This window comes from Carlito syrichta, unplaced genomic scaffold (assembly GCF_000164805.1).
Source record: "Carlito syrichta isolate Samal-C Ts95f unplaced genomic scaffold, Tarsius_syrichta-2.0.1 Scaffold313469, whole genome shotgun sequence".
Classification (NCBI taxonomy): Eukaryota; Metazoa; Chordata; class Mammalia; order Primates; family Tarsiidae; genus Carlito; species Carlito syrichta.
In genome coordinates this window covers 106,101-124,460 of record NW_007257565.1, presented here as the reverse complement: position 1 = coordinate 124,460, position 18,360 = coordinate 106,101, and the positions used below count along the sequence as shown (strand labels likewise).

The window sequence follows — 18,360 nt, the reverse complement described above, 5'->3', positions numbered from 1 at the left end:
AAAAAAAAAAAAAAGTACCGAATCAAGTTTCAAGACGGCAAAAGGGGGCTCTGGAACCTTCTTTGTGCTTCCTAGAGCAAACCTTCTTTTTTTTTTTTTTGAGTCAGAGTCTCACTCTGTTACTGGAGTGCCGTGACATGCTCACGGTTACTGTAGCTGGGCCCAGATGATTGTTCCGCCAACGATCCTTCCACCTCCACCTTCCAAGTAGCTGGAACCACAAGCGCATGCCACCATGCCCTGCTAATTTTTTTTTTAATTGTAGAGACGAGTTCTCACCAAGTTGCTCGGGCTGTCCTCTCACCTTGGCCTCCCACAGTGAGGACTGCAGGCAAGAGCCACCATGCCCGACTGAGCCAACATCTTCTACAGACCCGGCAGCGCGCCCCTCCCTGGCTCGCCGAGGGCAACTGTGGGAATTTTGCACCTCAGGAAACGTGTTTTCTAGACCTCCCTCCTGGCATGCAGGAGCTCAGAATCCTTTGCCCAAACAGGGAACCGCTCAGGTATCTGGGGATAGGATGTATGTGGACTCGTGGCATCCCCTCTCCAGCCCCCAAGTCCCATGGGGATGGGAGCGGAAGTAGGATAGGCTTCCCTGGTCCGGCTTTGTGTCAAGGTGAGCACCTTCCTGTCGCACAGGTGCCCTCGCAGGCAGGCACCGAGTAGAACGCCCCATGTGCTCTCATCTGTGTTCAGTTTCCAGCTACTCGGGAGCAAGGTGACATGACTTAGATCTGCTTTTTGTGGCTCCCTTAATGCACAGGGGCTCCTCAGCAAATCAAGTCCCAGCGTCAGCCTGGGGACCCAAAGGGAAACGTATCACCCAGGGTTTCTCAGGCTGACATTTGCGACCAGATGCACCTTAGCCGTGCGGGACTGCCCTGTGCACCGCCGGATGGTCAGAAGCACCCTGGGCCTCCACGCTTTGGTACTCTTGCCCCCGCTTGTGACAGCAGAGTCCGCAGATGCTACCAGAGGTCCCCTGGGTGCAAAACTGTGACAGGCAGAGAACCACAGGCGTAGCTGTCACTAAGGTAACTGTTCACCGCCACTCTCAGATCAGAAGATGAAACCACTGTCCCCCCAAGTGGGGCTGGCGTGCTCCGCCCTTCCTGTTCCCCCCACGGGTGTGTTTGATAAGAACCCGTCAGGTGTGCTGACTCATGCCTGTGGTCTCAGTACTTTGGGAGGCTGAAGTGGGAGGATGGCTTGAGCCCAGGAGTTTGAAACCTGCCTGGGCAATACAGTGAGACCTCGTCTCTACAAAAAAAATCAAAAAATTAGCTGAACATAGTGGCACACACCTGTAGTCCTAACTACTCAGTATGCTGAGGTAGAAAGATTGCCTGAGCCCAAGGGGTCAGGACTGCGGTAGCCGTGATCAGGCCACTGCACTCCAACCTGGGTGACGGTGACTCTGAGCACACTAGGTAGAGCCCCATCTAGCTGAGGAGAGAAGAGACAGAGCAGACAGGCAGGCTAAGCGCGGTGGGCATTCAGATGGGATGGTGGCGGTGACAGTCACTACCACCTGGGAGTGGCTTTAAGGAGCCATGCCCAAGCTGGGTGTGGAAGGACAGGTAGGCGCCAGAATTCCAGGCCAAAGGAGCTGCGAGGGCAAAGACCCAGAGGCTGGGTGGCTTGGCCTACGAAGGAAGTGTTTCAGCACCACATGGGATATGTCTCAGATCTGTACGCAGCCCGCTTAGGTGGCGGGAGTCCTGAGATGATTCCGCAAAACTCAGGGAGTCAGAAAAGGCTCGGTAAAATGCGGCGTTTGTTAGAGCCATGACCTCGCCCAGCTAAAGCCACCGTAGTCACCCCGCTGCCCAGGAACTTTAGCCAGCCGGCTCCGGAGACAGGGCTGCCAGCATTCTCAGGGCCAGAGTGGGACACTTCACCTGCCTCCTGGGTGTTGTCACACCAGGAGCTGTGACTCAGGACCTCCCCTGCCCAGGTGAGTCACACACCTGCAGCCCTCCCACTGCAGAAGCTGGCACCTGGAGCCAACACTTGTGCACATCTAGCACCCAGCCTTGGTCCTCTCGAAGCCCAAGGCCAGGCCCTCGCTCCCTGCCTGGACATCTGTCCACGCTGGAGGGGCAGACTTTCCCTCTTCCTGACAGCTCCACCAGGGGTACAGCCTGTGTGATGCCTCTGAACGGGCCTTTGAGGGCTGACATGGACTAATTTAGCCTGCCATGAAGCCAAAGGGCGAGGCTCGGTGTTTCCCTCCTCCCATCCCGCCTGCTCCCAAAGCCATTTTCAGTAGCAACCGAGGCAATGACTTTCCCCCGGGAGTGGCATGACGCGGCCACCTCCCCAGGACTGTCCTCCGGGCCTGACTCATGGCTTATGACAGTGTTGGAGAGAAGGAAGGTGTTGAGATGCCAGGACATGGACCTCCTGGCTGCTAGTGGCCTGGGCCCTCCCATTCCGTTGGAGGCACTCTGTCACCTCCTCCTCCCTCGCCCTGGGGGCACTGGAAGCCAAGGGCATCCCTGCCTGTGCAGCATGAGGGAGCTGGCCCCTGCAGCACAGCAGGGCAGGCCAAGGAGGGCACCTTGGAGCCAGCAGGAGCTCAGAGAGGAGCCATGGGGCCAGCTGTGCATGGGCGGGGTGAACCTTCTGGGTGGGGGTTGGGGCAGCCGTGCTCTGTCTGATGGGCTGACCACACCTGCCCCTGGCTGACCTCACACTGTTGGCCAGAAGCTCTGGGAGGGCAGGAGGCCTGTGAGGTCACTGGGAAACACGTATCCCCTCCCACAGGTCCTCCTAGGTCCTCGGGGTGGGCAGGACAGGCAGTGCCGCGTCTCCCCATCTGCTGGCGAGAAACACAGGCTCCACTAGGGATGCCCTAAAGGTTGCCTCCTCTCCAAGGGGACCAGGGAAAGCTAAGATCCAGCTCCAGAGAGGGGCCACCCTCAGACCCTCTTGTCCACCTCTTGCCTCAGCTTACCCCGGATGCCATTCAGTGCCACCTGCAGGCCCAGGCAGGCGGGGCCCCCGTCCAGCTGCACCCCTGCCCGTGGGGTGGAAAGTCCTTGCGAACCTGCACTCCCTCCCCCCACTTCTAGGCGACCTCCCGGGTACCCAGGAGCTCGGGATCCTCTGCCCAGACAGCCCACGCCTCCATTACAACCTCTGTGTGGGTGTCCTGGGGCTGACAGGCCCCCCGGGATTTCACCCGTAGCCTGCACACACAGGGCACCCCTCCCAGCCCTCTCCACATCCTCCGCCAAGGGGCTACTAGGGGCTGTGGGTCCCAGGGAGGGGCCGACAAAGCTCATCACAGGCTGGAAGGCTTTCCTGGTGCAGCCTGGAGCAGGGGGAGGAAGGGAAGCCGGACTGGGACTTCACTCCGTCTTCCTTGTCTAGGGCCCTGTGAATGATGGGGCAGGTGTGACGCTGTCATTCTGAGAATGGAAGCGCCCCATGCCTCCAGCGGCAGCCGGCTCTGGTGCCCGGAGACGACAGGGCACAGCAAAACGGGTGGAGGCGAGGCATGCCCTTGATTCGAAAGGAAGCCTGGCTCCCGGGCAGCAACTGTCCCTGTGAAAAGGGGTGTCCCCTCTCCTTGTGTTTCTGAAGCCCGCCCACACCTGGCTCCTTCTGAGGGGGGCAGGGGATGTCAGGCCCTGGGACTAACGGCGGCCTCCCCTCCCCTACCGCCATCTCCCTCCGGCCCTCCCTCCTCTCCACAGGCTGGGCCTTCCCTGGAATCCCAGTGACCGTGGGCAGCTGCCCTGTCGCAGTCCGGTGGGCGGGCCATGCCTGGGGGCGGCCCCGGGGAAAGGGCTCCGAGGGACTGGGTGTCCCCACAGTAGGAACAGGATGGGGGCGCCCTGGGCCTGGTAGGGACCCAAGGGCCCCTGCAGGCCCTGGACGATGCCCCCTTGGAGCATCAGGGCTGGAAGACAAGACGGCACAAAAAGCACTTTCTGGGGTCTCTGCTTCACTCTTTCCTCCGCCCTGGCCTCACTGCCAGGCCTGGCCCCTGCACTTTCCACACTCTGGACACCAGCGTCCACACTTCCCACCGGCTCTGGGCTTTGCACACGCCCTGTCCTCTGTCTGCAGTGCTCACCCTTCCTCTTTCACTTGGCAAACGCCTGCCTGTCCTCAGAGATGCCTCTCAGGTGCCACCTCCTCTGGGAAGCCTTCTCTGACTGCTTACCCCACCGGGAGCCTCCCATCATTTCTAGGCCTCACCCCGTAGTCGCATTTATGATGCAGCACTGTAATGACTCGTCTGTCCCCCGCCGCCAGTCCCGTGGAGGGCAATAGCTGTCTTGCATGTGCTTCCCGGTGCCTGGCATGTAGCAGATAGCTAATACATACTGGTTGGGTGGGTGGATCGCTGAACTGCCAGCAGACCAGGAGGGAAGGGGTGAGTGGGGAAGCCGGTGCCGGCAGCCAGCAAGGCCTGGGCAAGACTCTGTGGGCGATGGGGGTCCCCAGCAGGTGTTTCCACACACCCCCCACCTTGGGGAAACATGTCACGAGCCGGTCCTGAGCCCAGGGGTGACTGTCTTCTCTCCTTGCTCCTAGTATTTCTGCCTGTTTTTTGTCATCTTCCTGGTGGAGCTGGTGGCGGGAGTCTTGGCGCATGTGTATTACCAGAGGGTGAGTGGAAGCTTCCTCCCCTTCCGTGCTCCGCCAGTGCCCCAGGGAAGCAGCCAGGGCATGGGGGGTGTCGACTACACTGTGATGGAAGCAGCTGAGGCAGACGCACAGGGGTGGTCCGGTTTCCCAGGCCCCGGCCATCCCCCGCACATCTGGACCCCAGCTGCTGGTCTGGACTCCAGCAATCCCCCGCAGCGTCTGCCGGTGCTGAGGCTTTCCACATGGGACTTGGGGAGGGGCGTTCCCCTGGGAGGTTGGGTCCTCCGAGGATGGTCTAGAGGATAAATCCATCCAGCAGAGTCGTCCAGGAAGGAAGGCCTGGGCCGGGTGGCATGCCAGACCCTGAGACAGACTCAGGTCCCACCTGCCTGAATGAGACAGGGGTCAAGTGACCCCTCCCGTCCCCTCCCACCCCGGTGCCCTCTGCATCGGGGATTTGAGGCCATGACTAGGGAGGGCGACCTTTGGCTGGTACGACCCTGCGGGGTGGTTTGAGCCGATGCTGGTGTGGGGCCCCCAGAGTAAGGATTGCAAGTATCTTGAGTGTCACTCTGTAATCAAAATTAAGATCCACAGACATTTCAAGGCTCCCGTGTCTCGCCTTCCCCCAGCCTCCCACCGGCTTCTGGCTGTGACCCTCTACCCGAGCCATCTCTTGGCCTCTCTCTCAGCTCTGTGCACCACACCCCTGCCCTATATCTGGGCCCCAATTTTTTTTTTGTCTGAGCCGGAGTCTCTGTCGCCCAGGCTGGAGGGCAGTGGCATAATCGCAGCAATCACAGCCCACAGCAGCCTCAACCTTCTAGGCTCGGGCAGTCCTTCCACCTCGGCCTCCCGAGTAGCTGGGACTACAGGTGTGTACCGCTACAGCCAGCGAATCTTTTTATTTTTTGTAGAGCCAAGGTTTCGCTTTGTTGCCCAGGCTGGTCTCGAACGCCCGGGCTCAAGCAGTCCTCCCGCCTTGGCCTCTCAGACTGCTGGGATGCCACAGTGCCCGGCCTGGGCCCCAGTGTTTGTGACACCCTCCCCATGGACTGTCTCCCGCTGAGGGTCTCATTGCATGGTGGAGAAACATCCACTGTCACCCCCTCTGCGGTCCACGGGGTCCTCGAGTTAGCTGGGGAGACTTCAGAGCAGGCCTGGGAACCAGGGTGGGGGGAGGGGCGCCCGCTGACGCCGCCTTCGTTCTCCCCCACCCCGCCGCCCACCCCTCAGCTGAGCGATGAGTTGAAGCAGCACTTGAACCGGACTCTGACGGAGAGCTACGGGCAGCCCGGAGCCGCGCACATCACCGCCTCCGTCGACCGCCTCCAGCAGGATGTAAGCCGTGCTCTGTGGGCTCGAGGGCCAGCAGACGGGGGGCCTCAACTCCGGCTCTTTCCTTTCCTCGCTGTGTGGCCCTGGGCAAGTCCCTCACCCTCTCTGAGACTCAGTCGCCACGTCCCTAGAACGAAGCGTCTTCAGGGTGAGCGTGCAGTAGGGTCCCGCCTGCTGAAGTCCGCACCGCCACGAAAAGTGCCCACCAGGGCCTGGTTCTGTTCCTTCTCCCTCCCCTGGCTGCCTCCTCCAAGCCCCACCCCTGCTCCCTTCCCGTCCTAGGGCCTCCATGGACAGGAAGCTGGCCATGCCAGGAGAATCCATCCCCTCCAGGATCCAGGCCAGGAAGCTCCTCTCCGGGCCTCTTCCGTCTGTGGGGCTGCCCTCCTCGAGGAGCTGGGAGCCAGGGTGTGGCTCACCACATCGGCCACATTTCAAGGGCTCAGTGGCCCCACGTGGCTGTCGAGCGCTGAGTTGGACGGCGTGGTCGAGGACGTTGCCTTCATCTCGGGACGTCCCCCGACCACACGGCTCTGGAACCTGGCCGTTGCTGGAAAATTCTTGGCAGCTCCACCCGCCCACTCTGGTCTCCCTTTTCCCCGCCACCCCACTCCCCACCCCCACTCCTGAACCCGGGCCTTGGTCTTGGGCCCTGGAACGTCAGGCAAGAGGAGGAAGAAGAGGTGGTGAGCTCCGAGCTCCAGGGGCCTCATGGCCCCGTGGAGAGGCCCCCTCCCCAGTTCCCCAAGACTCAGGCTCCTCTCCCAGTCGGCGCCGCATGAAGGGGCCTCTGTCCTCCGAGATAGTGGCCGGGGCACACATGTACACGCAGGTGCAGGCCTGCACCCCAGGGCCGAACACGGCCACACACCCTGCTGGTCAGCTCTGTGCACAACTAAGTATCCATGTGCAGGGCCTCTCCCGAAAAGAACTGTGGGACACAGAGGAGGCTAGGACAGACTCGCAGCCCTTGGCACTTACGGACGCACAGCAGGCCACGTGCAGTCAGTGCTAGGCTGGGGGCACCCTCAGAGGGCAGGGGAGCTGGGGAGGGCTCTGGGGCAGCGGCAGGTGGAGAGGGTGAGTGGCATGGCGGGCAGGCGTCAGCAAAGGCCCCGCTGAGAGCATAGGCCTTGTCCCTGAGGGAACCCTTAGGGCATCCGCCCACACAGACATAGGCCTCACACGAGCCACCGTGGTAGGGCCCAGCCCGTGTCTCGGGCAGGAGCCTGGGCCTCAAGAGCAAGTGGCTTCCGAGCCAGGGCCAGCATCTGGCCCCAGCGGCCCCACAGGTGTGTTGGTGACACATACTCTTGCACCCGCATTTGTGACACGAAAGTAGGCAACTTGTGTCAACTGTGAGTACACGTTGCACTCCGTCCTGGACGTGTTACTGGAATCGCCTCTTTCTGTTCTCGCAACAGCCTGGCGTGAGGTGCTTTTTTTTGAGTCGAGTTCTCGCTGTCACCCCGGCTGGAGTGCAGCGGCACAATCACAGCTCACTGCAGCCTCAACCTCCCGGGCTCAGGTGATCCTTCCACTCAGCCTCCCGAGAAGCTGGAACTACAGGCGTGTGCCGTCATGTCCGGCTGATTTTTTGATTTTTTGTAGAGACAGAGTCTCGCTATGTTGTTGCCCAGGCAGGTCTCAAACTCCTGGGTTCAAGAGATCCTCCCGCCTCCACCTCTCAAAGTGCTGGGATTACAGGCGTGAGCCACCGCACCTGGCCGCGGGGGTGCTTTTGATGTCCCCGTTTTAGAAGTGACACGGCAGTCACACAACACCCGCACGTTACAGGCAGAGACACACAATGTCCAGTTCCCATGTGACTCCTGGTCCATGCTGTGCTGGCCACTGTTCTGTGTGTGTGCTTACATTCTGCCTTGACTCCTGGGGCCCCTGGATCATCCCTGCAGCCCCTTCCTGGCCCCAGACAGAGCCACACACACGCTCCATCATCTCCTACTAAGTGTAAATCCTAACTGCTTGGGGCAGGACCCATGCCTTACACATGTTCGTTCACCCTGGCACATAGGAGCTGCCTAGCAAACACATGTCAGCGGAACTAAATAAACCTGCACCCCTCCACCTACACACACTGGACAGCCTCAGAGCAGCCATGCCCTCGGGCCCATGTAGGGACTCTGAATCTCACTGCCCCAACTCAGAACGGCGTGAAGCCACCAGTGTCCACTGTCTTTGAGTCACTTTCTATCTGGGAGGGTGTCCCTGCCCTGCGGTGGTGCTCATGCTAGCCCCTCTGGTCAACGCTGCTTCGCCTGGGCACCCTCTTTGACCCTGCGTGTCTGGAGCTCTTGGGCTTCAGAGCCTGAAGGGGGTCTGGGAACCTCTGGCAAGGTGGGTCCCTGTCCCTGTGTCCCACCTCCCAGATGACAAGGAAACCCTCCCCCGCCGGTGTACCTGTCACCCATGGTACACAGCCCCACTCTCTGGGGATGCACAGGCATCCGTCTTCCCACCCTGCCCCCAGGACAGCCAGCATAATCTCCATAAAAGCTTTGGGTGGCTGCAAAATACAGCAAGAGGCGTCCTGTGAGCACTTCTGCGCCAGGCCTGAGAAGGGCCCAGAGGTACCAGTCCCTGCTCAAAACCAGGGACAGGGCTGGGTGCTGTGGCTCGCACCCGCATTCCCAGCTCTTTGGGAGGCCGAGGTGAGAGACTCGCTCGAGGCCAGGAGTTCGAGACCCGCCCGGGCAACATAGTGAGACCTCGTCTCTACCAAAAATTTTAAAAGCCCGGCATGGTGGCCCACGCCTCTAGTCCTGGTTACTCAGGAGGCTGAGGCAGGGGGATGGCCTTCGTCCAAGCGGTCAAGGCTGCGGTGGGCCTCGATCGTGCCATTGCACTCCGCCAGGGAGACAGAGTGAGGACCTGACTCAAAACACCAAGAAGCAAAAAACAGGAGAAGGGCTGCGTCGCCTCTGGGCGGACCGAGCCCCGCAGGCCTGCGACCCAGGGGCTGGAGGAGCTCCACCGCCGCCTCACCTCCGGCCTCTGTCTCTGCCTCCAGTTCAAGTGCTGTGGGAGCAACAGCTCGGCTGACTGGCAGCACAGTGCCTACGTGCTGTCTCGGGAGGCCGAGGGCCGCCGAGTACCCGACAGCTGCTGCAAGACGGTAGTGGCGCGCTGCGGCCATCGGGCTCACCCCTCCAACATCTACAAGGTGGAGGTGAGTGCCAGTCTCCAGCTGAGGACAGGGAGGGGCCGGCCTGGCCGCCCAGGGCCCTCAGGTAGGCGGGGGATGCTGGACGCCGCGTTCCTTGGCCGAGAGCCCACGGTGCCTGGGCCTTCCAGGGGCGCCACGAAGCCCCGCTGGGAGAGTCCAGGACGCTGTGGCGACACCGTGGCTTCCCCTGGGGCCACTCAGGGCTCCTGTGAGCCGTTCCAGCCTGGGTCCTGCGGGCGGGTCGCTGGGCACTCTCTCCACCCCCATTCGGGGTGGCCAGGCGGTCCTCCCCCTCCGCCTCCACCTCCCCCTCCTCGCCTGCTCCCAGCCAAGGCCGCGTCACCTGTCGTCTCCTTGCAGGGAGGCTGCCTCACCAAGCTGGAGCAGTTCCTGGCCGACCACCTGCTGCTCATGGGCGCGGTGGGCATCGGGGTGGCCTGCCTGCAGGTGAGTCACGCAGTGGGGAATCGGGAGGGGGTCGTGTGGAGGGCGCCGAGCCCCTCTGCCGTCGGCCAAGACCCCATCGCCTGGGCGGAAGTAACCGACCCCTCACACCCCCGGGCCCGGCCCTGTTCTCTTCTTCCCGCTGCCGCCCTCCGCCACCAAGGCTTGAACCCTGTGGTCAGGCTCCCCCCAGAGAACGTGCAGCAAAGAGCGTCGCCTGGGGGACGACGTGAACTTGGGAGGCGTGTGAGTGAGGGCTCAGGTATGAGCACGTGGCCGTGTGTGCACGTGGGGGAGAGCGTGCGAGCCCTGGCGGGTCCACGAACCTCCGCATGTGTGATCGGGATTGTGCACGTATCCGCGTCCGGGGTGCTTGTCCGTGCATGCGAGTGTGCCCAGCTCTGCCCTCAGTCCTTTGTGTGCGTGGCTGTATACAGCTGGCTCTCTGTCCGTGGGCTCTGCATCTTCAACCAACCGTGGGTCCAAAATATTCCAACAAGATTTCTGGTTGCATCTGTACTAAAACACATCAACTTTATTCCCTGGCTGTGATTCCCTAAACAATATGGCATCACGACTGTTTACGTGGCATGGGCATTGCATTGGGTGTGATCAGTATCCTAGGGATGATTTAAAGTCTGCGGGAGGATTGCGTGGGTCAAATGCAAATACTGCACCATTTTATCTCACGGCTTGCACAGCAGTGCACGTGGGTACTGGGGACGACGGTATGTGTGTACGCATGCGTGTCCGTGCATGTGCACACCCCCTGTGCCCATCCAGCTCGCTCCCTGAGTGTGAAGATGTCCTCTGCTTCCATGCCCTCCCCTCCACCTGCCACCCAGGAAGTTAGGGTCACTCGTGGGGGTTACTGCAGTCCGGGATCCAGAGGACAGGAGCCAGGAGGGCATTCCCGGGGGTGAGGGCCCCTGTGGTCCCCACATCCCAGGCAGCTCTGCCTCGGCCAGCCAGAGCTGAGTGTGGGCCATTTATCTAGAGGGCTTTCAAGGGACCTGCCCGGCCCTTCCCACTCCAAAGCCGAGAGCCATCTAGGCAAGGGGAGGCACAGAGACAGCGGCCCGCAGGACCTGGGTCCCGTCCTGACTTTGCTCCTGGGAGGCCTCGGGCGACTTAACGTCCTAGTCCCCCAGTGTCTCCGGCTGCAAAATATGGATGATTTCCCCAACCTCGTCAAGTCTAAATAAGAACTAAGTGACACATGTGGCCCACTTATGGCGCCTGGCACCTCTGAAGGCCTCGGTCGGCGGAAGCTATCTTTATCCGGTTTTCTGTAGACTTGGGAGCATTTCCGATACGTCCTCTCATTGCACCTACGCAAGCTGAAACCCAGTCCGGGCGAGGCGTAGTTATCTCCCCATTTTACAGATCGGAAAAATTGAGACACAGAGGGGCAATTTACCCTGGGTCTCATGCCCTGAACTGGCACCCAGGTCTCCTGGCTTTGGTCCTTTGCTTTCCCAGACTCCCTGCCTCAACGCAGAGGGCAGTGGGAAACAGAAGCCAGGGACGGTGGCATTGGCTGGCTCAGAGAAACTTCCAGCCTAGGGTCCTTTCCGGTCTTTGTGCCGCCTACCCACATCGACTGTGGGCCTGGAGAATCTGCCCGCAACCTTAACACTCTGGGAAGAGGGTCCCTAGCCTCTGGAGGGAACCCCCCATCTTGGTTCTGCCCCCCTAGCTGTGGGACCTTGGGCCCGTTATTACATCTCTGAACCTCAGTGACACGTTTGTAAACTGGAGCTAATTCCACCTTGTTTGGTGGCCGGTTGGGAGAATCTGCAGTGAACCAGGGGGACCCCAAAAAACCGGAGTTATCTTTCAGAGGGCAGGCCCCTTGTAGTCCAGGCTTCCCCCACCAGGTAAGTGTTCCAGAAACCCACGGTGTACCAGCTAGAGTTGTCGTGAGCGGCTGCGTTCAGCCTTAGTGACTTTTTTTTTGGAGGTTCTTTCAAAGCATTTGACCGTTGCATGATAGGTGGTTTACGACCACACTAGCCCCCCCCAAGCTGAGTGTTCAGCAGCCCTCGGCCAAAAGCGGCATGGCCCCTGTGCACACCCTCCCGCGTCACGCCATCTCCCCCCAAGAGGCTTTTTGCTGTTTCCCCTGTGGGAAAGTCCCCAGTGGGAGACGTTTTGCCAACCCGAAAGAGGTGAAGCCAAAGAAACAGCAGAAGCACTAACAGGCATCGAGTTGAAAACTGTTTTGAGCAGGAGAAGGATCTCCACAGGTGCATTGCCTCAAACGGAGAGTACTTTGAAGGCGACTGGGTTACACATGTAAGAACAAATGCACAATTTTTTATAAATAAGTTCCAGGGGTTTTGGGGTCCCCCCCGTACGTGTGAGTCACTCGGCTCCCTGCTGAGCGGGTGGCAGGTGTTCAGGAAATGGCCCTCACCATTTTCGTTATTTCTGCGTGGGCACATTGACTCTCCAAGAAAGTCCCAGCGTTCCGGGGTCGGACCAGACCGCTCCCTCCACCCTCACCCACCCGCCGGCCAGGTCGCCCGAGTGGCCTCAGTGCTGCCCCTTCCTTCTGGGTGTCCCCGGGGCAGGCCTGAGCCCCAGGGGAGTCACTACGGGAGATGGGGAAGGGCTGCCCGTGCTGCTGTGCCCAGCTCAGCCGAGGTTTCCAGACACCTGTGCCTCGGAATGTAGAGACCCGCTCCACACAGACACGGGCCGGGCCTGGGCCGCGGGGCCCCTTTCTTTGGCTTCTCTGGCCTCAAGACCCGGGAGGAGGGGCTGGTGAGGGCCGTGAGACCCAGGGCAGGAGTGGGGCTGCAGGTGCCCCGCGCCCAAGGTCAAGGTGGAGCGGGGCTGCCGGTACGTCTCTCGTCTGAGGCCAGGTCGTCGGACCGTGGGCGTCGGGCCGTCCCCACTCACAGCCCCCACCACGCAGCCTCTGTTCCTCCGTGGTCGCTGTGGCCTGGCGCCTGGTGGCTCTCCGCCCTGTGCCCGGTTTTCTCCCCTGCTGTCCACTGAGCCGGCCCTGCGGTGGCCAAGTGCCGGGTGAGAGCTCCCTCTGCCGGCCCATGCGGGGCGCCTCGCAGCCCAAGTCCTCCAGGTGGGTGGAAGCCCATCCTCCCCGACGGAGCAGACACCGCCCCCCTCCACGAACCCAGCCGGGGACTTTGAAGCGCCCCAAAGCTCAGGAAATACCAGCGGAAGGTGCTGTCATGCTGTTCCCCGGCTCCTGGAGACTGCAAGAGGCCCTGCTTGGGAGTCAGGAGGCCTGCCTTCGAAACACAGCTTCGCCTCTCGCTGTGTGACCTTGGAGAAGTCGCCTTTCTACTCGGAGCCCGTAGTTTCCTTACATGGAAAATAGAAGGCTTGGCTTTTAATTTTTTATTATTACGGATAGAGATAATAATACGTATAGAGGTCTCGCATGTTGCCCAGGCTGGTCACAAAGAATTGGACATTGGGGGTTTTTTTTAAGCAGCATTTTATCAGTGGAAATCTCACAAAGGAGCCCAGGACATGAAGCATCAAAGGCGGGACAGTTCAAATCCAAGCAGGGACAAGCCTGGTGCGACAGCCTGTCCTCTCTGTCCTCAGTGGCCCTGAGCCACTCTTGGGGTTTCCAACACTGTCTGGCTCATCTCTCAGGAACCTGCTGGCTGTGAACGGACTTTCCAGTGAGGTCCCCACCTCCGTGACCCGTCCCCTTGAGACTGTCCCATTCAAGCGGGTGGCTTGCGAACGCGGAAAACTAAGCACAACGTCCCATGAGCATAGCAAGCCCTAGTTTCAGCCAGGAATTTAGCAACGTGTCACGTGTTGCCTCGTGGACCCGGCTGAGGCGGAACCATGGCGGGCTCACCGACGGCACGGTGGGAGGGAGACGAGAGGGTTCACGCTGGCGCGGCGGCAGGGCTGGCGGTGGGCGGGGGGAGGCTGCGGCCTTCAGCCTCAGACTCGGCTCTTCGCCGTCTTCCTCGGGGGTCTCCTTGAGGACCGGGGGGGCGAACGCACTGCCTCTCGTGGCTGGTCGCATCTGCAGAGTGACCGGTCTGTCGAGTGGTGAAGCCAGCTTTGAGAGCACAGCTTGGTGGGCGGGAGAGTGAGGACGGGGGAAACGTTACGCAGAGTTCAAGTCCTCGCACTTCAGCCTGTAACACGGAGGAGGGAGGGCGGGCGGCTGCCCCCGGTACACAAGAGGGTGTTGCCCACAGAGCTGCGGCCTGGAGCTGCGTTGGTCAGAATCGTAGGGAGAGCCAGGAGACAGGGGTGCCAGCTCAGGACACCCTCCGGGTGGGACCAGACCTCCGCAGAGCCCCCGGGCAGTGGTCCTCCGCCTTGGCTGCACGTTGCGATCACCACCTGCTGAGTTGTAAAACCACCCCAGGCCCGGGCAGCTCCCTAACGCACTTGAATGAGACGGCCTGGGGCTGGCACCCTGGCGTCACAAACTTGTGCCGCTCCCTCCTGACGCCACGGTGCAGGTGCAGAAGGAGAGGCTAGGGGCGGGTGGGGCCTGGAAGTCAGGTGTGGGAGGGGCCGGGCAGGGTGGCTCACACCTGTAATCCCAGCACCTTGGGAGGCTAAGGCAGGCAGATTGTTGGAGCCCAGGAGTTCAAGACCAGTCTAGGCAACATCGCAAGACCTCGTCTCCGCAAACGTCAAAATATTAGCCAGGTGTGGTGGAGCACGCCTGTCGTCCCAGCTACTCAGGAGGCTGAGGCGGAAGGATCGCCTGAGCCCCGGAGGTGGAGGCTGTGGTGAGCCATGACCAGGCCACTGCACTCCAGCCTGGGCGACAGACCCCGGCTCGGGGAAAGAGGGGGGAGGTCAGCAGACCGGACGAGACAGCACCCTCACTGTCTTGAGCCGCCCGAGGCAGTCGTGTCGGGAGGGGGGCCTTTTCCTGGGAGGTTCCAGAGGGACCTTGGGTGGAGTTTACAAGGGGAGCACCAGGCGGCCTTCTACCAACTCGAACTGCTCACCGTGGCCCTTGCAGACACCGGGCTCCCGTGGCTGCAGAGGCTGGGGCCGGCGGGGAGGCCACCGGGGGGTCTCCGGCCATCGCAGGCGAGGCCTCTACATCCTGCCCGTTCACCTCCATCCTGCCGGAGAGCGCGTCGCCGGAGGAGCTTCGGACCTGGCTCATCAGAGTCTTACGGCAGCCTTGGAGCTCAGCCCTCACACCTGGTCTGTGCGGGGCCGTGCAGGCCTCCCAACCACACGTTAGACTCGGGCTTGAACAACACCATTGCTCAGGCCCCATCACAGATTTTGGCTCTGATGGTCCAGGCGGAAGTCCATGCGTGGGCACTTCTAAAGCCCCCACCCCCGGTGGTTCAGATTTACATTTGTGGTTGAGAAACCTGAGTTCTTTTTTTCCTTTGAGTCAGGGTCTCGCTCTATCACCCAGGTTGGAGGGCAGTGGCACAGCCACGGCTCACCGCAGCCTCGACCTTCTAGGCTCGGCGATCCTTCGGCCTCAGCCTCCCAAGTAGCTGGACTGCAGGCGTGCACCACCATACCTGGGTTTTTTTGTTTGTTTGTTTGTAGCGATGAGGTCTCACTATATTGCCCGGGCTGGTCTCAAACTCCTGGACTCGGTGATCCTCCCACCTTGGCCTCCCCACGTGCTGGGATTGTAGGCATGAGCCTCCATGCCCAACCAAGCCATCCTTATTCGTGCACATCTGAGGACACTGAGCCCTGCTGGAAGGTCATCCAACGGAGGTCACACGGTCCCTGGGACAGAGCCGGCCAGGACCCCAGCTCACGGGTCTCTGCACCAGCGTCGCCTCTTGTGGGAGGACTGTGGAGACAATTCTACAGTTACCCGACTTTGAGGTAACAGTAGAAGCTAATTTCTAGCAGATGATGGCTGGGAAACGTACGGAAAATGTCACAGTGGCCCCGCTGTCCTTTCTTGCTACCCTCCTCACACACAGCGTCCTGGGAGTCTCCACCCGGGGACCAGAAGAGGAGGTGAGAGACACGTGCTCGGTGTCTGCTTTGCCCGGAGCCCTCAGTGTACTGTGCCCGGCGCTGAGGCCTCACCGCAGGCAAGGCACCCTCCCGTCTCCCAGGAAGCGCTTTCTCGAGGGAAGGGAACAGACAGCTGCACGGCCGGCCCGTGCAGTCCCAGGCACTGTGTCAGCAGGAGCCCTGGGGCTTCATAAGGAAACACTGGCGGCCTCGACCCGCATGAGAAGCCAGGGAAGGCTTCCTGGACGAAGTGAGCCATAATTAAGCCCCGAAGGAGCTCTACAGGGTGGCAGAAAGAGCCAGGGTGAGGGAATGGCGTGTGCCGTCTCCAGGGCTCTGGGGCGCCAATGCCTGGCCTCTCGAAAGATCGGGGTGCTGTGCTGTTGGTTTCTGTCATTCTGGTGTTTAAAGCATCTCAGGCCAGGCTCGGTGGCTCAGCCTGTCATCCCAGCACTTTGGGAGGCCGAGGTGAGAGGATTGACTGAGCCCGTGGGTTCAAGACCCACCCAGGCAACTTGGTGAGACCTCGTCTCTACAATGAAAATCAAAAATTAGCCGGGCATGGTAGCACGTGCCTGTAGTTCCGGCTACTTGGAAGGCTGAGGCGGGAGGATCGCCGGAGCCCAGCAGGTCGAGGCTGCGGTGGCCGGGGGCGTGCCGCCGCCCTCCAGTCTGGGCGACAGAGTGAGGCTCCAACTCAAAAGTAAATACATAAACAGAGCCTCTCACCAGGAACAGCCCTGGACCAGCACACAGGCTGGAGACCTCCCTGTTGATGGCAGGGGATTTGAGGCTCAGAGAGGGATTTAGTGGTAGCCAAGGTCACACAGCCCGTTGGTGCAAGACCCACATGGAGCCTAGCCCACTGCCATCCGACATGCTCGTTGATGAAAGCACAATTCAGAGCACAGAAAGCTCACGCGACAGCCACAGCCGGGATCTGCATGTCGTCAAAGGGAAACAGACGATCATTGGTGGAGGGCTCTCGGGACCCTCCCCAGCCTTCCTTCCACGCTGTCTGCTGACAGCCAGGGGTGACGCAGAAGCCTGGGCAGCTGAAAGCATGACGGGCCCCCGTCCCAAATGCCCCGTGAGTGCCAGGCCCAGGCCACGGCCGAAGAGAGCACCGTGCCCTGTGCAGGCTGCCCAGGCCAGGCCGCCCCGGTCCCGGCCCCGGCCGTCCACCTGTGCTGTCTCGCCCAGCCCCTTCCAGCTGCTCAGAGCCGTCCATGCCGCTTCCTCATGACCTCTGTCGGGAGGGCCGTGCTGACGTTTACTCAGGGATCACAGGGGTGAGCGCCTCACCCCTCCGCGTGATTCGGGGTGGGCGTGGGCACGTGTGTGTGCATGTGTGAGAGCGTCCCCTCCATGTGACTCGGGGTGGGGTGTGTGTCCACGTGTGTGTGCCTGTGTATGTGTGCACATGTGGACACACGCCGGGGAGTCCGGCCCACGCGCCTCCCCCTTGCTGCCCCTCCTGGGAGGCGCCCTGGGAACGCCCCCCATGCAGAAGCGTGTCTCTGGGGAGCCCAGCCCCCTGCCCCCCTGCAGGAGAGCTGTGGCAGGACATGCAGGCCCTGTTGGCAGCACAAATCCGCGCTGGTCAAACAGCTCCTTCTGGCCTCCCCTTTAGCACGGATCAGAAGGACCCAGGTCGCCCCACAGGAAAATCGCCAAGCCTCGAGGTAGGGACAGGGAAGAGGACACCCTGCACAACCGCTGCATGGGTGAGACGGCAGTGACGGCCCCTGCTTAAAGCTGGTGGGAGGCGAGAGGACCTCCGGAGCCGCCCAACCCTAGGGCCCGAGGTGGATTAGCGTGACTCAGCATGCTGCAAGCAGTGTTCACGCTCCCCTGCCCCACGGGTTGGCGGGATGGGGGGGAGAGGAGGAAGAAGACCCCACCCCCTCCGGCCCCGAACCTGCCCACCAGCCTGCCCTGCCCTGCTGGGTCAAACTCCACCTGCATCCCGATTCCCACCAGCAAGGCCAGGGCAGCAGCTCCCAAAAAGCTGGGGAAAGTCGGGGCGTGTCTCTGTACTTAGGGGAATGAGCCTTCACCCCAGGTGCCATGGGACGCCCTAGCCCGGTGCGCCTCCCCTGTGCCCAGAGTCGAGATCCGACGACAGGCCATCGTCACAATCCGGACCATGATGACCGTGTCCTCGGTGCATCCTCGGGTGGGAGGGGGAGAGGAAGGAGGAAGAAGGCGAAGGGAGTCCGGAGGAGCACGGGGTGGGGAGGGGCGAGGAATCGAGCTCTCTGCACTTTAGAAGCTCGAACAGTGAGGCGGGGCAGGTGGCTCCCCCAAGCCTGTGTGCACTGGGCGGGAGCTCTGGCCCTCTCCTGGCTGAGACAGAGGGGCTGGGCTTGGTGCTGTGCTCTGAGTGATCTGCAGGGTGAGCTGGTGACAGCTCTGGGGCCCCTCCCAGAGCCTCAGTTTCCCCCGTGATTCCTGTACACCAGCCAGAGCATCGACAGTGGACCTTGGCTTTTCTCTCTGGAGTCTGAGGGCAGTAAAACGCGGACAGACTCTTTCCTAGAGAAGAAAGCTGCTTTGGTTGGCTCTGATGAGGAAGGGGGAATGTTACTGGCTAAGGTCTACATAAATCTGGCCATCTTGGAGGAGACCTAGGAACACCGGCCGGTAGAAGGGACTAAGAGCTTCTTGGGACTGCAGATTCTCGGGCCTCCCAGGCCTGCTGAATTGTCATTGACCCCATAAAGGATGTTTCCAGGTGATCAGCGCCCATAAAAATGTCCGAAGCCGGGCTCGGTGGCTCAGCCTGTCATCCCGCGCCTTTGGGAGGCTGAGGT

General features: G+C 61.2%; 1 protein-coding gene across 1 annotated transcript in view; it reads left to right on the top strand.

Moving 5' to 3' along the window:
- TSPAN11 (tetraspanin 11) overlaps positions 1 to 18,360 on the top strand; it is a 50,959-nt gene that overhangs the window by 31,431 nt on the left and 1,168 nt on the right. The window contains exons 3-6 of the mRNA XM_008070518.1: positions 4,555 to 4,629; positions 5,845 to 5,949; positions 8,978 to 9,136; positions 9,494 to 9,580. Coding sequence (XP_008068709.1) covers positions 4,555 to 4,629; positions 5,845 to 5,949; positions 8,978 to 9,136; positions 9,494 to 9,580 — 426 coding nt within the window. The remainder of the gene's footprint in view (positions 1 to 4,554; positions 4,630 to 5,844; positions 5,950 to 8,977; positions 9,137 to 9,493; positions 9,581 to 18,360) is intronic.